The sequence below is a fragment of the Culicoides brevitarsis genome, chromosome 2, assembly GCF_036172545.1.
Source record: "Culicoides brevitarsis isolate CSIRO-B50_1 chromosome 2, AGI_CSIRO_Cbre_v1, whole genome shotgun sequence".
NCBI classification, from domain to species: Eukaryota; Metazoa; Arthropoda; class Insecta; order Diptera; family Ceratopogonidae; genus Culicoides; species Culicoides brevitarsis.
The window spans coordinates 1,971,391-1,994,550 of NC_087086.1; the positions used below are offsets into that span (position 1 = coordinate 1,971,391).

The 23,160-nt window shown below is 29.0% G+C and overlaps 2 protein-coding genes across 2 annotated transcripts in view; both read left to right on the plus strand.

Moving 5' to 3' along the window:
* The first annotated feature begins 8,116 nt into the window (after nt 1-8,116).
* LOC134832572 (NADPH oxidase 5) overlaps nt 8,117-23,160 on the plus strand; it is a 46,038-nt gene continuing 30,994 nt past the window's right edge. The window contains exon 1 of the mRNA XM_063846636.1: nt 8,117-8,893. Within this exon, the coding sequence (XP_063702706.1) occupies nt 8,117-8,893 (777 nt within the window). The remainder of the gene's footprint in view (nt 8,894-23,160) is intronic.
* LOC134832554 (vitellogenin-A1-like) lies at nt 15,730-22,140 on the plus strand. Its single transcript, XM_063846618.1, has 3 exons — nt 15,730-15,788; nt 15,853-16,571; nt 16,631-22,140. Exons 1-3 carry the CDS (start codon nt 15,758-15,760, stop codon nt 22,022-22,024), a joined length of 6,144 nt encoding a protein of 2,047 aa, XP_063702688.1. The 5' UTR covers nt 15,730-15,757; the 3' UTR covers nt 22,025-22,140.

Sequence of the window (23,160 nt, forward strand, 5' to 3'; positions counted from 1 at the left end):
TTCACAAGAGAACGACAGTGACTTGACACACAACTAATTATATCGAACAAGACACAATATTTTCTCTTCGTAGGCATTTCTGGCGCTGCAGCAGCAAAAAACGCACCCATACGGCTTTTTTACAAGTTTTTCTACGAAATGCGAGCACCGAAGAAAATCACATACATCAAAGTCAATCCAACTGGTAATTAATTTAATGTGTATGTCAAATCGATCGTTGAGTTGGTGTTTTGGCATTCGAACGACAAAAAATTTCCTCAAGCCTGTTATGTTGGAGCTTCTGTATTTCACACGAACACATAAAAGTTGATGATGCGCAATTCTGGGACGCAATTCACGATCATTTAAATTCCATTCCTTGGCATCAAAGCTCGATTAAATTCGCTGAAATGATATAACGCAACATTATTAACAAATAAAAATCTATCTGGCGAGATAAGATAAGTGAATGTTAAAACATGAATTAAATTACCTTGCCTCTCGCGTACTCGTCACTCATGTCTGTGTCGCGCTGTTGAACGCATTTGATCGATATATTTCAACGAAAAATTCGCATTAATTTTCAATTTGATTCATTACAAATCACTTTAACGTATTTATAATAATAATAAATTTTTTGTAAGGTAACCAGCATTCTCTTGAATTCTCGTTTCGACAGCGACGAATGACCTCCCGGAAGATTCGAGAGCTTAAAATCGTCTAAAAATTGCTTGGTTGTCAACTCGCTGAAAGTAGATAAAAATTTTAATGTTTTAATAATTCACAAATAATTGCTCGTCAAAGCCATTTGGAATCATCACACGAGATAAGCAACGAGCAGTCCTTAATGTAAAATTAATGAATTATGGCTATCGAGAGAGACGAGCGTTACTCTCTTGAGATATGATAGAAAAAATACATTTCGCCACATTTTGATCGTCAAATAAGCAATCTTGATGATTACCCTCATCACATCATCACTTTGTAAGAGTTAAAAGTAAGTCAATTCACTTTTTTTCTCTTTTATTTATTTCTTCATAGGTTTCATTGTAAAGAGTTGTTGATTTGAAAAAACTGAAAAATCTGAAATAAATTTAAATAATTTTTTTATTTTAAATTAAAATAATTTAATTTATTTTTTTTATATTTTTTAAAATTTTTTTTAAAATTTTAATTTTTTTAAAAATTATTTTTTAAAAAATTTTTTAAATTTTATTTTTTTAATTAAAAAATATTTTTTTAATTAATTAATTTAATTTAATTTAATTTATTTTAAATTTTAAATAAAAAATTTTTCAAATTTTCAAATAATAATTTTTAAATTAAAATTAAAATTGATTTTTTTTATATGAAAAACTAATAAATTAAAAATTAAATAAATATTTTTGTCGAGAAAAATTTTTAATTTGATTAATTTTCATAATAAAAATTTTGTAGTAATATTTTTTTTAATGAAATTTTTTTTTTTATTTTTATTTTTATTTTTTAAAAATTAATTAATTTTAATTTAAATTTTTAATTTAACTTCATTTTTAGTTTTTTAATTTTTATTTATTTTATTTTTTAATTTTATTCTTTTTCAAAGTTTATTTTTTTCTAATTTTTTTTTATTTTATATTTTATTTAATTTATTTATTAAAAAAATTAAATAATTTAACTTTTAAAAAATTTTTACGAAGAAAATTACAAAAATAATTCTTTTTTGAGTAAAATAAAAAACTTAATAAAATTTTTTAAAATGCGAAACTTTAATTTCTTACATTTTCTTACTGCAATACCTTTGAGTTGGTGAATTACTTTTTGCAATTAACTTCAAATGTGAAGGAATTTGGAATTTAATCGTTTTTTTGTCCAATATATTAATTTGATTCTATTTATTTGCAGTTTCACACTTAAAACGATGAAAAAATGAGCAAAAATAATTACAGGTAATATTAAATAATTAAGTAGTTAGAGCTTACAACAAATTATGAATGATGACCGTTCCTTGTTGCGATAATTAAAATATTTTCAAAACGGGGCGTAGAGAGAAAAGTAGAAAAAATGAGATATTTCCAGTCACATAAGAATTAATTGATCAATTTGTTATCGTTGCGTTTATGTTATTATTATTATTTGCTATTTTCTGAAACGAGAAGCAGAAAAAATTATTTATTAGCAGTATTTATAATTATAAATCTCTATTTTTGGATGAAAAATGCCATTATCGAGGCATAAACGGCAACAATCATAAAAATATTGTATCATAAATGTTGCAAATGTTCAATATTTGATGAGATGGAAGCGTGACATTATTTGTTTTTCTTACAAAAATATATCGAACGTTGTTATTTTTTTATGACTCTTGAAGCCATTCACCTTCTTGCGGCGAAAAAAAAACTTACTTAGTCACTCGTTAAGTAGTCTAGTTTGTTAGAAATGCGTCTGTTGATCATTAATTGAGATAAGATACGAGTTTTCAGTGTGTTTTTGTGCAAATTCGCGATTTATCAGGATAGCGAGACAAGAAATTGCACAAAAAACACTCGACAGAGTCATAATCTTCATGTTTATTTCTTCCTGCGAGGCATTGCGACAGAGAGACAAACACTCAAAATGTCAAAAATGTTCGAGTTATATAATCGATTGATACGGCTCGGGGCGATGTTATGATCAACTAACAAAAAAAAAATAATAATTTGAATGTAAAGTAGGTGACAATTACTTTAGATTTAATTTGCGGAGCGATGAATGTCAAACAATTGCTTAAATGAACAAGCTTCTAAATTTTAAAATTTTTTTGGTAAGATAAATTTATTTATTTTTATTTTTTTTTTATTAAAATAAATTTTTAAATTTTCAAAAATAAAAATTTAATAATAGAAAATAAATAAATTAATTAAATTATTAATTAATTAAATAAAAATTATTTTGAATTAAAATTTAATAATAAAATTATTTTTTTTTAAGTAAGATGAAATGTTAAAAAATTATTTAAGTCATTTAAAAAATATAAAAATTAAAAAAAATTAAAATTATGAATTATTTAAAATTATAAATATTAAAAATTATTCAATTAAAATAAATTAAATAATTACATAATTATAATTAAAATAATTAAAATTTTATAAATTTTTAAAATTAATTTTATTTTAATTATTTAATTAATTTTTTTTAATTGAAACAAAATTTAATTTATTAAATTAAAAAAAAATAAATAAATATTTTAAATTTTCAAAAATAAATAAAATTAAAAAAAATAATTAATAAAAATTAATTTAAAAAATTATTAAATTTTAACTCATATATGTAATTTTTATTAAATTATAATTTTAAATAATAAAAATTTTTAATAAATTTTAAATTATAAATTATTAAAATAATTAATTGTTTCAATTTTTTTTTCAAATAAAAAAAAGGAAAAATTATTTTATTAATTAAAAAAAATTAAATCAAATTAAATAAAAAAAAATTGATTAACTTTTCAAGGCAAGCGTTAAGAAAAAAAATCACAATTATTTATAATCTCCTCTTTTCTTCTACTTATGCGAACATGCCCATAATAGAAAATCACCTTTTCAATTTTTGCTTTATTTCATATTCATTTATTCATGAATTCACAAAGCACGTCTATTAAACCAGCATCTCTATCTTCACAAAAAGAGCAAAAAAAAAAATAACCATTGACCATTTTCAACCTAATTTAAATCGCATTTTCAGCATCATCTCGCCAACACGGAAAAAAATCGCATTAAATTTGCATTTTGAGAGCAGAATTTTGTTTTACAATCAGGTTAACACATGTCTCTTCCAGTAGCTTGTTGTCGCGACTTGTGTGTGGCTCGCAGCTTGAATGAATCGACATTTGTATTCAATTTCTTTAACAATTATTTCAGATTGACTTGCGCGGTAGTTACTTAGAGATACATTCACTTTTGCGTCCATTGTAACGTCAAATTACCTTTTTGCATTTTTTCTCAGCCAATTTTTGATCCTGATTTACATTCGCGATAAAAAATCAGTCAAAAACATGAATATTTATTGCTTTTACATACGCTTTTATGCTCGTTTTAATCTCTTTTCGGGTAATTTTTTGTGAGAGCGGAAACGAACGTTTCTTTTATTGCTTCAATTATTTATTTTTGGGTGCAACAAAAAATATTCGGCAGGGCATTTGCAATAAAAAAAGGCTAAAAAAAATTACAGAAGTTAATTTGTTGCAACAAAACACAATAAAAATCTCCTTTGTTTCACTTTTTTTCGAGCACTTTTGCACTTACATAAAAAAAAAAGTTTATCATTGCCATTACTTTAAAAAGTAATAAGTAAAGGTCTAAGGAGATTTTTGAACTTTTTTCGGGCAGTGAATGTTGATTGACTCACGCAGAGGAATTGTCCAATTTAAGAGGCGTAACAATGAGTTTTTGCGAGATGTTAGCATGAAATTTCGATAAAATTCAAGGGAAAAGTCATTTTTCTTTAGATTTATGATTTTTTTGATAAAAATCGAATAAACATTTATTTTTGGGTTTTTGAAAAATGTCATAAAATTCAAAACTCATAAAATTGAACGTAAAATTTAAGCAACTAAAATTAAGTAATTATTTTCAAACCTACCGCAGGGTTTCTTTCTTTCTTTCAATTGTCGCAATTAAGTAATTTTCGTATTTTGGAAGTCATTAAGGTCAACACATCGTTTAAAGTTTTAACTTGAATTATTTTTCAATATGAACTTTAAAATCATAAAATTCAATTTTTAAAGTTAAAGCCATTTTTTTTAAATTAAAAAATAGGTTTAAAATTAAATTTCTTAATAAAAATAAATAAAAAAAAATAATTTTAAAAAAAAAAATGAAAAAAATATTAAAAAAAAAAATTAAAAAAATATTAAAAATAATAAAAAAATATTTGAAAAAAATATAAAAAAAAAATTTTAAAAAAATTAAAAAATAATAAAAAATTGTTTTTTAAAAAAAATAAAAAAAATTTTAAAAAATATTAAAAATTTTAGAATAAAAAAATTTAATAAAATATGAAAAAAATAAAAATATAAAAATTTAAGAAACATAAAAAATTTTAAAAAATATTAAAAAAAAAAATTAAAATTAAAAGAAATAAAAATTTATACATAATTTTAAAATTTTTGGGAAACATTTCAAAAATTTGTCTCGACCTTAAAGAATTAAAATTTGCTCAAATTTCTACATAATTGTTTCCCTTCGACGAAAAAATATCTTTATCTGATTTAAATACAACTAAAATTGAGCTATATTGATTAGCTGGCGGCATTTTAATCACATATCTGTGCAAAATCCCGACCAAAACAAACATTTAAGACATTTTTTCAATTATATATATCAATTTAATTGACATTGCACGACTTTAAGTTCATATCATAATCATAATAAAAATAAATAAAACCGACGTCATCAATAATTTTATCATTTTTTTCTCTCTTTCTTCACAGACTCTACATTTTCGCTTAGAGGCATTGCTCCATAATCCACAAAAACGCTGATCGAATTCAATTATTGAGTTAGTTGTCGCCATTACGACTGAAACTATATTAAAAAAGAACACTACGTGAATTTTAATAAAACGCGCAAACACACAGACAGGTCGTCGTTGTCGTTTAACAAGGTCAGAATCGCAGTGCAACCATTTTAGAAATATATTAGCAGTAAGTTATGTTTGACTTTTTGTTGATAAAATGTTGCGCGTTAACCAATCAAATCACGCACAGCTGAAAAAAACGACAAAAAAGTTACTTTAATGTTCACGTAATAAAAATATGAGCGTAAAATATGGTTCAAATCCCCTCGTATGTATATGACAAGATAATAACTGACACTGCGTTACCTTGTTGCGCACTTCATTAAATTAAAATTTTATTATAAATTTTTTATTTTGGTTTTTTTTTCTCGCAAAATGACACAAAAATGTGAGGATTAAGAAAATGAAATATTATTTATTGTGAAAAGTTGCGGGAATTCAGGGCTATCAGTGCATTCAAGCTCATTAAAAGAACGATAAAGAAAGGTAAAAAATTATTCATTCACACCCCGAAATTAAGATTCAATCAAAACGTATTAATTTTACATTTATTTTGAGTAATGTCGCGAATTAAAAGTATATCTCGCGAGAAATGCAGCAACTTGGAGGAAAAAAAGAGAGAGAAGAGATACATAATTACACGTGTTGGTGTGCGAATTCGAACCAAATTTTGATCGTTATATTATTAAATTAATGAGAGTTGATAAAAAATGTTAAAAGGACTGAAAGTGCGGAGGAGTGATTTATGTGAGCGGATTTTTAATCACTTTACATTTTTTTAACGTTACACGAAATTTTACAAAAAATTTAATTTTTTTTAAATGCTTGGTTTGGATTAATTGGCATAGAATTTTACATTGAAAAGTCTTAAAACTTACCAAAGAATTTTTTTCCTGAATCTGAAAATAAAAAAAAATATTAAAAAAAAAAATTAAAAAAAAAAATTTTAACAAAAATATTAAAAATGTAAAAAAATTATTTTCTTTCATATTTCTTTTTTTAAAAAATTTAAAAATTTATTTCTTTAAAAAATAAAAAGAAAAAATTATTTAAAAAATATAAAAAAATATTTTTAAAAAAAAATAAAAATATTAAAAAATGAAAACTATAAAATCAAAAAAATAAAAAATTTAAAATTGAAAAAAAAATGAATTAAAAATTACAAAAAATAAAAAAAATATTAAAAATAAAAAAAAAATATAAAAAAAATTAAAAAATATAAAAATTTTAAAAAATATAAAAAATATAAAAAATAAAAAATATTTAAAAATATAAAAATAATTAAATTAAAAAAAAATAATATTAATTTAAAAAATTTAAAAAAAAATATTAAAAAAATTATAAAAAAAAAATATTTTTTAAAAAATATAAAAAAAGTAGAAACATAAAAAAAAAAAATTAAAAAATTAAAAATAAAAAATATTCAAAAGTAAATTTCAAAAATATAAAAATTATCAAAAAAATAAAAAATTATTAAAAACATAAAACAAAATTCCAAAAATTAAAAAAAAAAATATTAAAAAATTTAAAATATCAAAAGTAAATTTCAGACAAAAATAAAACGATTTTTATTCATGAACTTTTGTCTTGAATGTCTTTTACTAAATTACATGTCAAGAAAAAATAAGAGTAACGAAATAAGAGATGAAAATACTTGAAAACAATAATTAACTTCACTCCTTTTTAAATTTTCTCAAATTAATACTTTTTTTTCAGATCTTTCACTTTTATAACAATAAAACTTGTAAATTCCTTCATCACATTTAATTGTTATTGACTTATGTAACCGAATCCTTTCATTTTTATGAATTCTTGAAATTCCTGAAAATCATAAAGAGTTGGTGTGAAAAAAAATATTAGACAGGAAATTGGCAAACATTCTTTTAAGTAAAAATTCCAATTTAGTTTCAATCTAAATCGAGTCTCGTTATCATTAACGAAGCATTCGAAAAATGTTAACAACAAACTAATTTTTTTTCTTCTCTTTTTTTTAGGCTCTCACGCTATGCGATGTTTCAAGAGACGAAGACGAAGAAAGGAATGAAGGAAAAAAACTCGCATGTTTCTTATCACTCTGCTCGAGAATGCGCTCAATGTTTGTCCATCGCGAAAGAGAGAGAAATGCAAAAAAAAACTGTCGACAACTAAATTTCTTTGTTATTTCACATGCAACCGGCTTTTTCTCGTATACGTCATCGCAGCTGCAGCCACAGATAAGAAGAAAAAAAACTAAAGAGAGAGAAGCAAATCGCGTGCAATTGACTTGTACAAGTCGTGCAGCGAAAAAAAAATTGAGGCTCAGTAAGATATATTTTTGCTTTTCAACATCAGTTTTGGTTGTGTCGTTGCCTTTACAACATCTCTCTCTTTACAAACCTACCTTCAACGCTTTAAAATTAAATATAATTTTTTTTTTTCGTGACAATTCTCCGCGATCTGATCTCGTGACTTGTTACGTGTGTGTCCTTTCTCCTCATTTTTCGCGTGTAAATCGTCGAAATTCTCGTGTAATTTGCCGAAAAAGTGTCTTGCAATGCTCGAGCAACGATAAAATATCGAAAAAAATTGTGAATTTCAAAGAAATAAAGATAAAAAAGTTGAAAAAATGGAGTCTGTGACCCCAATAAATGCAAGTCCAGAATTTCCTCCGAAATCCGCGAAGAAAGTTTCCTTTTCCGATGAGCTTCCTGAAGGCTCCAGCTCGAATGAAAGCGAGAAAAAAGAAGAAATCGAAGCGAAAGAAAATGAAAAATTATCTCCGTTTGACTACGCGTTCCAACAAAACACGAATTACTTGGAAAAATTGCACGAAACTGAGGATTCAACGTCGCGTCGCGGCTCCAACGAAACAATTACCGTCGACGAAGTTGATGACGCGGACAAAACGAGTGATCCCGAAATGGAAATTAGTGAAATTGAAAGTGAACGAAAATTATCAGTTTTTCCGAACGAACGAAAATGGTCGATTCATTCGAATCCCGAGACCCCAAAAGAAAATCTTCATTCAATTTTAAAGTCTTCGGCAACGGAAAATCCCGATTTGTCTGTTGTCGTGGCAAGTGCAAGTGAAATCGAAAGTGAACGTATTTGTGATGAAAATACGCGAAAAAATTCCATGATACAGGATTCCGGGGAAATGACGCAAGAAAAAATCGATAAAATTAACAAAGAAAAGGAATCCATTCAAAATTTAAATAATTTAATTGTTGGCATGGGAATTGAAATTCGCGACGACGAAAAAAATGAGGCAGTGAAATATAGTGCGATGGAGCTCGAGGTCCGACGGGAAAAATTGCGATGGTTGCTGATTTCCGAAATGAGCGCCTTGTTGGGCGAGGATAAGCATACGGCTGATGGATTTTACAAAACTTTCATTAATCATGTAAGTTTTTTTTTATTTTTTTAAAATAAAAAAAAAATATTAAAAAATATTTTTAAAAAATAAAAAAAAAATATTAAAAAAACAATTTAAAAAATATTTAAAAAAATATTTAATAAATATTTAAAAAAAATTTTAAATATTTAAAAAAAAAATTAAAAAAGTATTTAAAAAAATTTTTTTTGAAGTTTTCAACTTCTTGCTATTATTTTTTAAATATAAAAATGATTTTAAAAGTTGAAAACTTCAAAATTGTTTTTTTTTTTAATTTTTTTTTAAATTTTTTTTTATATTTTTTTAAAATATATTTTTTTAAATATTTTTTTTAAATATTTTTTTTAATATTTCTTCAAATATTTTTTTAATCGCCGATTTTTTGCTGTTGACATCGGGCACGTCATAACTAACATTTTTCTCCATGAAACATATGCTCTGAGACAAATAGTTTTCTCACACACCGATCGAATCCAAATTTTTGAATGAAAATACAAAATAAAAATTATAAAAATAAAAATAATTAAAAAAATGAATGTTAAAGAAAAAAAAAATTAAAGTGAAAAAATTTACAAAAACAAAATTTAAAAAAATGAAAAATTGAAGTAAAGCGTGCGCGCCAAAAGTGATAGTTGTTGTTCGAAACTGAAAATAAACAAAAATAAATGGAAAATTTTAAGATGATGGCTAAAACCCAGCAAACCTTAATTTATTGTGGCAAACAAAAAAAAATAAAATTTCAAAAACATAAAGAAAAAATGTAAACAACTTTTAATTAAAAATGCAATTCATAAAGAAATTCACGAAAAAAATATCAGTTAAAAACATAATATTTTTTGTTGTAATTTTTTTTTCATTCAAAAAATTTTGTTTGTTTGTATTTTTTCGTGCCTCTCTCTTTTCTTTTTGACGTGAAACATACGACCGAGTGATATCATGCCGAGTTCAAGTTTTGTCATTATTTTTATTGCACCTGTTTTGTGCGACAAAATTGACGCAATATTCGGGTTCGTCACTTGATGCGTCAAAGTCTTCCGTTTCAATTGAATTACTTAGAAGCGATGACTAAAACTCGTTGACATTGAAAAAAAAATTGCATAAATGACACTTTCTCTTCATTAATATTCGTCGCACCTGAAGTAATTGGCTAAAAGGTCAATAAAAAAAAAATCAAACGCTGATCAAAACAAACAATAAAAAAAATAAGAAAAAAAATTGTAATTAACATCGATTAGACAGACAAACAAACAATTTTTAAATGTCTTAATATTTATTCGCGGTTTTCTTTATATTTTTTATTCCGTCGTAACGTAACGAATAAAACTTAATGAAATGTAAAAAAAGCTCGCCTCGCAGGTCTATGATTTAATTATGATAAACATTATCTTTCATTATACGGTCCATTAACGAGAGACGCACGAACCGCTTGTTCGGATGTAATAATAATAACACGTGCGTAATTTTGTAGCTGACATGTCAATTTGATGTGCTTTGGTTATTTACCTTCCGTCGTTCCGTTATTTGTGTGAGATTTAAGAAATTAAGGGAAACGACTGATTAATGAGATTTTTAAATGAGTTTTATGAAAAATTGGTTATGAAAGTTCAATTTTTGTGTCGAAAAAATATTTGTTGAAAGTTTTTTTTCTTGATAATAAAATTAATCTAATTAAAAATTAAATTAAGGTTTGACCTAGATTTTTATCAAAAAATTTATTTTTTCTTTTTTTTTATTGAGATTTTTTTTTTAATTTATGTATTTTGAAATTTAATTAAAAATTTATTTTTTTTTCTAAAAAATATGACTTTCAGAGTCAAGTAATTTTTTTTTCAAAAAAAATTTTTTTTTTATTTTTTACTCCTTGAGATTTTTTGCTTGGTTTGGATTAACTGGAAAATTTTCCAACTAATTTTTTTTTAAATCATTAAATTAAATCGAGAATTAAATTATTTAAAAAGATAATTTCATATTTAAAAAAAAATAATTATTTGAACAAATTTTATAATTATCCGAAATTTTATTTTTATATATTTTGTAGTATTCAAATTAAAAATATTAAAAAAACATTTTTTTTAAATAATTAATTTAATTTAATTAACAAATAAATTGAAATTTGACCCAAATAATTATCAAAGAAAATAAAAAAAAATAAAATTTAATAAGAATTTTCTCTTTTTCTTCATTCAGATTTTTTTTAAATTTATGGAATTTAAAATTTAATTACAAATATTTTTTTTTACTTCAACAGCTTTAAAGTAAAATGGATTATTTGAATTAAATTAAAATGAATTATTTGCAAGGAGCTAAAAAAATTGAATAATTTTATGCTTTTTTAATGAAAATTTGAATAATTTCAAAATAATAAATTAAATGAAAAATTAAAGATTAAAAAAAATTTTTTTACACGTATTTTTTTTTAATTTTTTACTCCTTCAGATTATTTGCTTGGTTTGGATTAATTAGAAATTTTTTCAACCAATTTTTTAATTTTTTTTTATAAATCATTTTATTTTTTTAAGGTTAATTTCAAAGTTTTTGTTAAGTTATTTTTTTAATGAATATAAAAATTATCAAAAATTATTTTTTTTATTTTTTGAGTCATGAAATTAAAAATATTGTTAATAAATAAAAAAATTATTAATTTAAAAAATTATAAAAAAAATATCTTTAAATATTTAATTTTTTTCCTTTTAAAAAACTCATTAAAACTCATCAAACAAATGTCTCATTGAATTATCGTCAAAACCTGAAAAAAAATCATAAACAAGAAACTTTCTTATAATAATATTTACATTACGTTACATTACAACTTCCCTTCGTCATCATCGTCATTAAAAGCAGAAGACCATTACACGCATTTTTTGCATATTAAGTTATTTTTTCATGAACGATATCGTGTGGTCAGACAATTATTGCTGCATAAAATTGCTTCTCGATCAAAAATTTCACCTGTCCTACGTTCAAAAAGTTTCATTTATCGCCACATATGCATTTTTCTCCTTTTTTTTCGTTATTTATTTAAAAACATCGCAAAGCCAAGTAATTGTGACGAAGGTGTGTCATGAACAACGAAGAACGAAAAAATTATTAATTCATAAATAATTTATTTCAGTGTGTCAATAAATTACCTAAATGGATGGCATACAACTTTTTTTCGCGCATATTTTAAATTAATCGACAGTTGATTCAAGGTTTCCTTCATTATTTTATTACTTCGTGTAAAGTGACTTTTCCGTGAAAGTTGAAATTGAACAAAATTGGCTTCTTACAAAGATCCGAACAAGAGATAATTTTTTTTTGGGGAAAATTTTGTGAGTTTTACACGAGAAACAAGTGCTCAAGACAGCCTTTCGTGCTTTCCGCACATAACTTTGCAATGCGATGCGAGATGCGTGTTTGATCGATATCAAGCAGCAACAGCAGTAAGCAGCTGCGAGGCACAAGAGAGGACTAATTATACGTTGCTCGTGACTTATGAGGCAAAAACCCAGCAACGAGGATACTCGTGAGTATTAATTAGTCGCAGTGCATGAAAAAAGATGACACGATAAGGAAATGTGAGACTTGTCTTTTTGAGCAAATTATTTTTATTTGCGAGTTTTGATGCGAAAAAAATGCAACCAATAATAACGTCACACGCAATTTATCTCACCTGCAAAGAATTTAGATTGGCTTTGCGAAAAAGTAGGTGATCGTTTGTCGTGCAAAGTGCGGAGTGAGTTTATGTGTGTTTGTAATTTATGCTGCATTTTTATGCATTTCAACGAATTTTTGTAAAAAATAATTTTTTTAATTTTTTTGATTGTCTGTCTTCGAAATTTTGTAAATTTTAAAATATATAAAAAAATATTAAAATAAAAAAAAAAATTAAAATTAATGATTTAATAAATAAATTTTAATTTTAAAATTTTTGATGAGTTTCAAAATTTTCAAAATATTGTATTTTACTTTTTTATTATTTTTAAATGAATCTTGTCTATTAAAATATTATATTAAAAAAAACTAATTTTTATTAAGACATTTTTTAATTAAAAAAAAATATTTGTTAAAATTAATTTAAAAATTTCTTAATAAATTTTTTAAAAAATTAAATAATTATGAGATACAGACTCATAAAAAAAAAATAAAAATTTAATTATGATTTTTAAAAATAAAAAAATATTGAAATGAAAAAATTTCATTAAAAATAATAATTTAAAATTTTTTTTTTTAAATATTAATCAAATTAATATTTAAATTAATAAAATATTTTTTTAAATTAAAAAATTTCATAATAATTTTTTTTAATAGAAAATTTTAAGAGAAAATATTAAGACTCATTTAAAAAAAAATTAAATAAAAAAAATTATAATTTTGAAAATTATCAAAAATTCATAAAAAGTTCAAAAATAATAAATTTAAAAAAAAATTAAAAAACAAAAAATTGTTGAAATGCGCTTAACAGATTTTTTTAACGAAAATTTTCATAAACTAATGATTAGAATTGTATGCTGCACACACAAAAAATTAGAATTGCTGCAAATGGCCATGCATTACTTGTTATTTTTAGTGACTGACACTCGAGTGCTGATTGGTCAAAACAACTATTTTTTTGTCTGTTAAAATTTATGATAAATGTGTGTGTGTTTGTGTGTGACATTCACAAAATGTTGCAATATGGAGTTGCGAATAAAGTAGCCCAAAGCTCGCAATAAATCCTCATCGTGTCTCGACGTCATTATTTGCCCATTTTTTGCACATGTAAATGAAAAGGTCTGCAATGAAAGAAGAAAGAGAGTTTTTTTTGTAAATATATGACAAACAATAAATATTTATAAAGAAATAAAAATAAAGCAACAAGGCACAGAGAAGAGAGAGGGAATCGCCCATGGAGATGAACATGGGTGTAATTTATCAGGTATAAACAATGCTTGAACTGCTGTTTCTGCGTAATTTTGCTCGTTTTTCATGCAGCAGTTATTACAAAGGCAAAAGACATTGAAATCAATAAAAAAAAGTAAATGAAGCAAAACCAAATAAGAGAAATAATAAATTTGCAGCAAACAAAAGAAGTGTCCAAACAAAAAGTGTGTGCAGTGCTTCTGGGGAAGTTTGAACACGAGATTACTTCTTTCGCTTTTTGAACGAAAATTATTTTGTGAGAAAATTTTCTTTTTTATAAAAATTATGAAAATTTTAATTTTTTATGAAAAATACGAAAATTTTATTTGAACGTCTTTTCGATTATTTTTCAAAGAAGACATTCAAAAAAAAAATTTCCGTATTTTCAATAAAAAATTTAAATTTTCATATTTTCATAAAAATTTAAAATTTTTCATATTTTCATAAAAATTAAAATTTTTCATATTTTCATAAAAATTAAAATTTTCATATTTTCATAAAAATTTAAAATTTTCATATTTTCATAAAAATTTAAAATTTTTATATTTTCATAAAAATTTAAAATTTTCATATTTTCATAAAAATTAAAATTTTTCATATTTTCATAAAAATTAAAATTTTTTCATATTTTTATAAAAAATGAAATTTTCTCACAAAATAACAACTTACACACAATTAAGCTTTTAATTCATGTTTAACAATCTCGATTGTTTCCAACAACTTTTTTACCCAAATTTCACGAACTTGAGACACTTCTCTTAAATTATGGCTTTAATGAAAGTAAAACATTTCATTTTTAAATATCTGATCAAGATTTGATTCATTCAAAAAAGAGCCAATTATCGCAGAAAAAAATGTCGATGCTCGAAGGGCTTCTCAGCATTGTTTCACATTCTCTTATTCTTCCTTTTTCTCTGTAATTCTGTCTCAAGATCATGATTGACTGCATAATTTGTCGTATCTGAGAGGTGTAAACATTTAAATACTTTCTGTCACCTCGCTTCGGAATCAAAGCGCGCGTGAAATGAAATAATAATCGAAAAAATGTTCGCAAATAAATAAATTAATCGTCACTTTTTTGTCATTGTGTGACGTGCGGCACTCGAATGTGGGTAGTAACGAGATGCAATTGCAGCAAAAATGTCACAGCTTTGATGATAAATGTCTTTCAGAACGAAAAGAGGAGAGGCTGATGAATGAAATTGATGATTATTCGAGAAATTTTAATGACTTTCGAGGAATATTAAATCATCAAATTTTGTTAATTTGAGATTTTAATGACAGAATGTAAACTTTTCGAAATGAGAATGAAAGTTTCGTTATTTGGAACATGCACTTTTACAGAATTTGTGTGGGAAAAAACTTAAATTTATCAAAAACTTAAATTTTTTTAACAAATTGACAATTTTTGGTAATTTTGATAGAAAGTAAAGATAAAATATATCAAAAAAATTTCTTTTAAATTACATTTTTAGGTCAATTTTGGTACTTTTTATACCAAAAAATGATAGAAAAAATATTAAATGAGGAAAATTTTTGACATATTTTATATTTTTTCTGTCAAAACATTTCAATTAGTAAAACAAAAGACCTTCAGAAAAACACCTTTGATGCAACAAAGTCTAGAAAGTCCTCTTGCTGATAAGAAAATGGGTTGAATGACATTTCAAATTGATTAAAATCTTTCATTCAAACGGATTTGGATTTAGAGAACAGCTGTTACGAGTCTCCCATTCAATCTAAAATTAATCAAAATCGGAAGTTACGTGAACGGGAGGTACATGACTCATTATCAGCAAATTTACATCTGTTCGAATTGATTGAAAGATGTTTGTTAAAGAAAATTTTGCTTTCGCGTACGAATTTCTTATCATTCCGATGCATTTTGGCGTATTGTGCATGAACCTGTGATCGGAGTATATAAGCTGTAAGCTTTTTCGAAATCATCACAGTTCTTCGATTCGAACAGTAGAGTCAAGAACAACTTTCAGGATGATTTCTCCTATTTTCATTTGCGTTTTAGGTAAGTAAACGATGTGAAAAATTGGATGAAATCTGAAATAACAACAAAAACTATTAATTTACAGTCGGCTTAGTAGCTGGAGAAGGTGCCTGGGATCTCGGCACCGAATACAAATATGAGTTAAACTCACGTACTTTGGCAGCTTTGCCAAATATGCAAGATCAATGGACCGGAATTATTACTCGTGGATACGTTACAATTCGCCCCGTGAACAAGAACTATTTGGTTGGCAAAGTTGTGTCTGCCGAATATGCGACGGTTAACGACGTTTTGCCCAAAGGATCGAAAACTCAATTCTCGTCGAAAGACTTGAAATTCCAACCAATGCCCATCCAGAACACCAAACCTTTCGAGATTCACTTGAAATCTGGCGGTTCTATCAAGCATTTGGCTGTCGATCGCACAACCACGAACGAAGAAGCTAACCAAATCAAGGCTATTGCTTCCTTGTTCCAAATTGACTTGCGCGGAGACAACGAAATCAAGTGCGACAAAAACGAATTCCCCGAAAAGGAAGATATGACTGGCGTCTTCAAGGTTATGGAACGCGCTGTTACAGGAGAATGCGAAACTTTGTATGATGTCTCGCCTTTGCCTCGTTACATGTTGCAATCTCATCCTCATTGGGCCCCAATGCCTGAATTGAACAAAGAAAAGGACTTGATCGAAGTTGGCAAGAGCATGAACTACAGCAACTGCGAACGTCGCATGGGATATCATTTCGGTATCAGCGGATTGACTGACTCGAAACCAAACACCAACCAAATGGGTGATTTCTTCACTGTAAGTTTTGATCTTTTCTTCTTACCTGAAACGATTTTGATTGAAGATTTTTTAAACAGAAATCTACTACATCTCGCATGGTTTTGTCCGGAAATGTCAAAAACTACACAATCCAATCTTCCATCTCCAAAACTCAAGTTACCTTGAGCCCTGATCTCTACAGCGAAAACAAAGCTGAAGTTGTTTCCAAGATCAACGTCACTTTGGTTGCTACCAAATCCATGGGAAATGAACTCCCTAAACTTCCAGCAAACCCCGTCAACGTTTCTCTCGTTTACAGTTACAACATTGCCGACGATAAACAAAACAAAGTTGTTGAACTTGATGACTCGTCAAGCTCTTCAAGCTCCTCTTCTTCTTCTTCTTCAAGCTCAAGCTCTTCTGAATCAAGCGAATCTGACTCTGATGATTCTGATGACTCTGATAGCTCAAGCAGCTCAAGCGACTCCAGCGATTCCAACGAAAGCGACAACCAAAAGGTATCTCCTAAACAAAACTTGAAGGAACAACGCAAGGGACGTTCTCGTCGTTCTTTGACCTCCAAGGACAAGAAAGAATTGTACAAAGAACACAACCGTGATTTGGATCGTTTGGAAAAACAAAAGACTTCTTCAGAATCCTCTTCTGAAAGCTCCCAATCTGACAGCTCTTCTTCCGATAGCTCTGATAGCGACGATGACGATAGCTCTTCATCTTCTTCATCCGACTCTGATTCTGACAGTTCTTCCGACAGCTCTTCGTCTTCTTCATCTTCGTCATCCTCAAGCAGCGAAAGCGATGATTGCTCTGACGAAAATGACGATAGCGACTTGAGCAGCATGGAAAGCAGCCAAGAACATTGGAATGAAAAACCCCAACCTCATGAAGCCTCAAACAACCCATTCTTGCCATTCTTCACTGGATACAAGGGAAAGAATATTGCCGAATCTCACGATGTTGATCTCGTTCGTGACGTTACCAAATTGGCTCGCGAAATCGGAGAAGATCTTACTGTCCCAAGTCAAATCCCTGAAGCTCACACTTTGGAAAAATTCAACATTATGTCTCGCCTTATCCGTGTTATGGATGAAGAAGAAATCAAGCAAACTGAAAAACAATTGTACACTCAAGTCGGTGAATTCGGAGAACCCCGTCAACAAGGAAAGAGTCGCGAAGAACAAATGCGCTTCGAAAAACGTGCCAACGCATGGAAATCTTTCCGTGACGCTGTTGTTCAAGCCGGTACAGGCCCCGCTGTTTTGCGCATCAAATCTTGGATCGAAAACAAGAAGGTTACAGGAGAACGTGCTGCTCAATTGTGCGCTGCTTTGCCTCAAACTCTTCGTGTTCCAACTGAAAAAGTTTTAAAAGAATTGTTCGATCTCGCTACATCCGCAACTGTTAAGACTCAAGATCACGCTAATGTTACTTGCTTGTTGGCTGTTACTGATATCCTCGGAAAAGCCCAAACCAGCAACGAATCTGCCTACAACTATTATCCCGTTCACGCTTTTGGATGGTTGTCTGATCGCGATAACCAAATGATCATGAAGGAAGTCATTCCATATTTGGCTCACGAATTGAAGAAGGCTGCTGATGAAGATGATTCTCACAAATTCCTCGTTACTGTTCAAGCTCTCGGAAATTTGGGACACAGAGAAACTTTGCCCGTCTTTGAACCTTTCTTGGAACAAAAACACAAAGTCACTGAATTCCAACGTTTGGCAATTGTTGCTGCTTTGAGACGCTACACTCGTTATTACCCAAGCCCTGCTCGCAGAATCTTGTTCCGCATCTACCAAAACGTCGGAGAAGCTCATGAAGTTCGTTGCGCTGCTGTTATGCTCTTGATGCGTACATCTCCTCCTCTTGCCATGTTACAACGTATGGCTCAATTCACTCATGTTGATCCATCAACTCAAGTTCAAGCTTGTGTTAAGACTGCTTTGGAATCTGCTTCCAAATTGCAACATCCTAAATACCAAAACTTGGCTGAACAAGCTTCCGCTGCCATCCAAATGCTTAACCCTAAAACTCTCGGACTTCACTATTCTGGATCTATTCTCCGCGATTACGCTGTTGAAGAAATGAACTTGGCTTACCGTACTCAATTCTCATGGATCGGATCTGAAGATCACGCTGCTCCTAAAGCTGTTTTCATGAATGTTATCGGAGATATGGGAGGTATCCAAAACGTCAAATACGTTTTCCACGCTTTGTGCTCAAGCATCGATCAACTTTTGGATGTTCTTGATGATCAAATCGAAACCCGTGAAGAACAAGAATACAAGAAATCTCGTCAAAACAAGGCTAACAAGGAAAACCCATCAAAATGGTCGATCAAGAAGATTGCTGAATCTCTCGACATCGAAACTGATGAAGCTGAAAAATTGGAAGGTCAAATCTTGATGACAATCTTTGCCACAAAACGCTTTGTTGCCTTCGAAAACTCTACCATCGAACGCTTGCCTGAAAAATTGAAGGAAATCGCTCGTGACTTGAAAACAGGACAAAGCTTCAACTTTACCAAATTCTACAATGAACGCATCATCTCTTTGGCATTCCCATTGAGCACTGGATTCCCATTCGTTTACACTTTGAAGAAGCCCAACTTGGTTCAAATCGGCGGAGAAGCTCAATTGCGCACTCAACCCGATTTCACTGAAGTTCATGAAGATGTTGTTCGTGTTCCTAAAGCCATCAACGCATCTGCTGATATCTCTATCCTTTTCTCCCGCATGGTTGATGCTAAAGTTGGATTCGTCACTCCATTCAACCACGAAAGATTCATTGCTGGTTTCCAAAAGAAATCTCAAGTCTACGTTCCCGTTGCTGTTGATGTCGATATCGATACTGTCAACCAAGATTTAGTCGCTGAATTCCGCCCTCAATACACAAAGAAAGACAACAAAGTTGCTCACGTTAGCTGCTGGCCATACACTGCCCAAAAAGACATCGTCAACATTCGCCCAGTTGCTGAATCAAAGAACGTTAAATTGGTTCACACACGCCGCACACAAAAGGTTGATGAAACATTCGGCGCTGCTCTTACAGGAGTTGGTCTCCGTGTTCAAGGAGAATACGATACCAAATTCATGGATTTGGCTGAACTTTACAACCGTTTGCAACGTCATGATTTGCTCTCTGCTTTGATGTACCCAACATCGACAAAGACTCACGAATACTTCAACTTCAACTTGAACTACGATTTGGATCGTACATCCGCTAAACTCATCAAATTGAGCGTTTCTTACAACGAAACCAACTACGATGAAGAATACCAAAAATCCGACATCAAACATCCAAAAGCCCGTCACGGAAACTCTGGCGAATACAACGAAGAAAACTTGGCTCAAGCTGATTCATTGTCTCCATTGAGCGAACGTCGTCAAAACCGTTTCTTGCAAAACGCTGCCGCAGGTATCCGCAATAGCGATGCTGAAGTTATGGATGTCACTTTGCAATTCTTGGGACAAAAGGAAGCTAAATTCATTGCTACAATTGCTCACGCCTCAAGCCCTGTTGATGAAAAGGAACGTTTCCTCGCCTTCTTCTCTGCTAACCCCGCAAAGGAAGCTCAACGTCAATTGTGTTTGACTGTTTCATCTCGTTTCCCCAACGTACCTGTCTTGAACTACAACAACGCCATGAAATTCGACGCTACTTCTCGTGTTGAAATGCACTTGAACTTCGGAGAAAAATGCCAAGGAGGTCAACGTATCTCTGCTTCTGCTAAATTGGAACAAACTGAAGAACGCAAAGAATGGCTTCGTCGTCATCCTCTTGCTCAATTGTGCAACCGTCAAATGGCTCAAGGAGATTTCGCTTTGCCCGCTTGCCAAAACGTTACTCGTCGTGCCAACATCTTGAACAAATATACCGCTGATGTCTCATTCGATGTTAGCAGCAAAACCAAGAACGCTACAATGTACATGTTCAACGCTTTGCGCGTCGCTGGATTCAAATATTTGGAAGAAAACGCCATCAAGGTTAACAACAAAGCCGGAAAAATGCACTTGGAAATGGAATTGGCTCCTGATATGGAATCTTTCAACGTTACCATTCAAGCCCCTGATGTCGAAGCTGAATTCCAAAACGTTCGTTTGGAAAACCGTTTCGCTCGCGCCGCTTTGGCAATTCATCCAACAATCTCAATTGCTGATCATGTTGCTCTCGTTGCTACACGCGATCAATTGGAAGCCTCATGTACCATTGGACAAAACAAATTGAACACTTTCGACAACCGTACAACTGATGTTGAATTGGGCGAATGCTGGCATGTGCTCATGATCAACGCTGACAACGACGAACAAGAACACCGCTTGGGAGAACAAAAGGATGATGACAGCGATGAAGATGAAGAAATTGCTGTTTTGGTTCGTGAAGCTCCTGATAACCAAAAGGAACTCATGATTGTCATTGGACAAGAAGATGATCACGATTACGTTGTTCGTTTGACACCCAATGGAAAGAAAACTCCACGCGCCTTCATCAACGGAAAGGAACAACAAGTTTCTGAGAAACACGCTACTGAATTGTACACCAACGATGATAATGACGATCAACCCGCTGTTCGCATCTTTGCTCTTCCCGGAAACGAAATTCAAGTCGATGTTCGTGATGGTTCTCTTACCATTGTTTATGATGGATATCGTGCACGTTTGTTCGCTGACTCTACTTATCGCGGAGATGTTCGTGGTTTGTGCGGAACATACAACGGAGAAGGAGAAGATGATTATTCTACTCCTGAAAACTGCGTTGTTCGCAAAGATCGTCACTTCACTGCCTCATGGGCTGTTACTGATGAAGATTCTTGCCAAGGACCCGCAAAAGCATGGAAATTGGAAGCTAAAAAAGCTGAATGTTTGGAACGTGAAACCTTAACTGGAAACATCATCTCTGAACGCGAAGCAGGACGTAAATATTGGCGCCCAAGCAAAGTCGATACTGATGATTCTGACTCCGACTCCGACTCTGATTCCTCATCATCCTCCTCTTCTTCTTCTTCTTCTTCATCCTCAAGCTCTGAATCTGACTCTGACTCCGATTCGGATTCCGACTCCGACTCTTCAAGCTCTTCCGAAGAAGACAAAGAAAAAGATCAAAAGAGAAGCAGCAAATCTGAATCTCGTCGTGGACAAGCCTTGAAATCTGAACGCACCGCCCAATGGGAAGGAAAAGAACAACGTTCTGGCAAATGCGGAATTGAACATCAAATCTTGTACAAACACAAGGCTGATCAAATCTGCTTTACCAAACGCGCTCTCCCAACATGCGCCGGCGAATGCGAACCCGCACGCGAAGCAATGGAAAAGATCCAATACGTCGAAGTTCATTGCCGTCATGAAAGCGATCAAGAAGCCAATGTTTGGAAGAAGATGATCAAGCGTGGCGAAACCCCCGACATGGCTGATATGTCTGCTACTGAAACAACCAAATTCTCCATTCCTACTGAATGCTCCAAATCCGCTTAAAAAAGTGTGCATCTTTTTACCGTAGTTTCCCAAAATGTAGTAACTTATTGATAGAGTAGTACAGAAAGAAAAAAATGATGTAAAAAAAATTATAAAATATTAAATAAAATTCGTCTTCGGACACAAAAAAAATAATCGAAACGTGTTTTCAATTCCATTTGTGAACATTTTGCCATTATAAACGTTCCAACAATCAGTATTTTGTTACAAGCAACATTCCGTTCGTTCTCTCGTTTCGCTCTTTCTCTCGTCTATTTAATGATAAAAAGATTTTTGCCGCTAAACTCTGCTTGATATCATAAATTCATAACTCATATCAATAACTCATTAACTGACTAGTTGAATATGTATTTCTTGTGTTATTGCTTTTATAAGCGACACAAATGATGATAAGATACCTCCGTTTGAACTGCAAAAGAGCGAAAATAATTTTAAAAAAAATTAATCGAATTACTTACAAAAGCGTATTTTTTACAAAAATAAGTTGTTAAAAATTAAAATAAAATTTTTAAAAAATTTGATTTTTTTTTTATTTTTTTAAAAATGAAAATTTGATTAAAAATTACTACAATTCTTAAAAATTTTTTATTGGAAATAAAAGAAAAAATGTTTTTCTTAAAAATGAAAGTTTTATGTGTAAAATTATATTTTAAAAATACGAAATGACTTATTGAAATTCTAAAAAAAAAATAAATGAAAAAATTTGAACAAAAAAAACTTTTTTTTTTGATTTTCTAAAATATAAAAATTTCATGTGTAAAATTTTATTTTAAAAATAAAAAAAATATTATTAAAATTTTTAAAAAATGATTTATTTTTTAAAAAATAAAAATTTCATGTGAAATATATTTTAAAAATTAAAAATAATTTATTGAAATTCTAAAAAAATTTTAAGTGAAAAATTTTGAACAAAAAAATTTTTTTTTATTTCTTTTAAATAAAAATTTAATGTGTAAAATTATATTTTAAAAATATAAAAAAATAGGTAGGCAATTGAAATTTAAAAATATTTGAAAAAATTTTTTTTTTATTTTTTAACAAAATAAAAATTTCGTGTGAAAAAATATTTTAAAAATAATAAATAACTTATTGAAATTCTAAAAAACAAATAAATAAAAAAATTTGAACAAAAAATT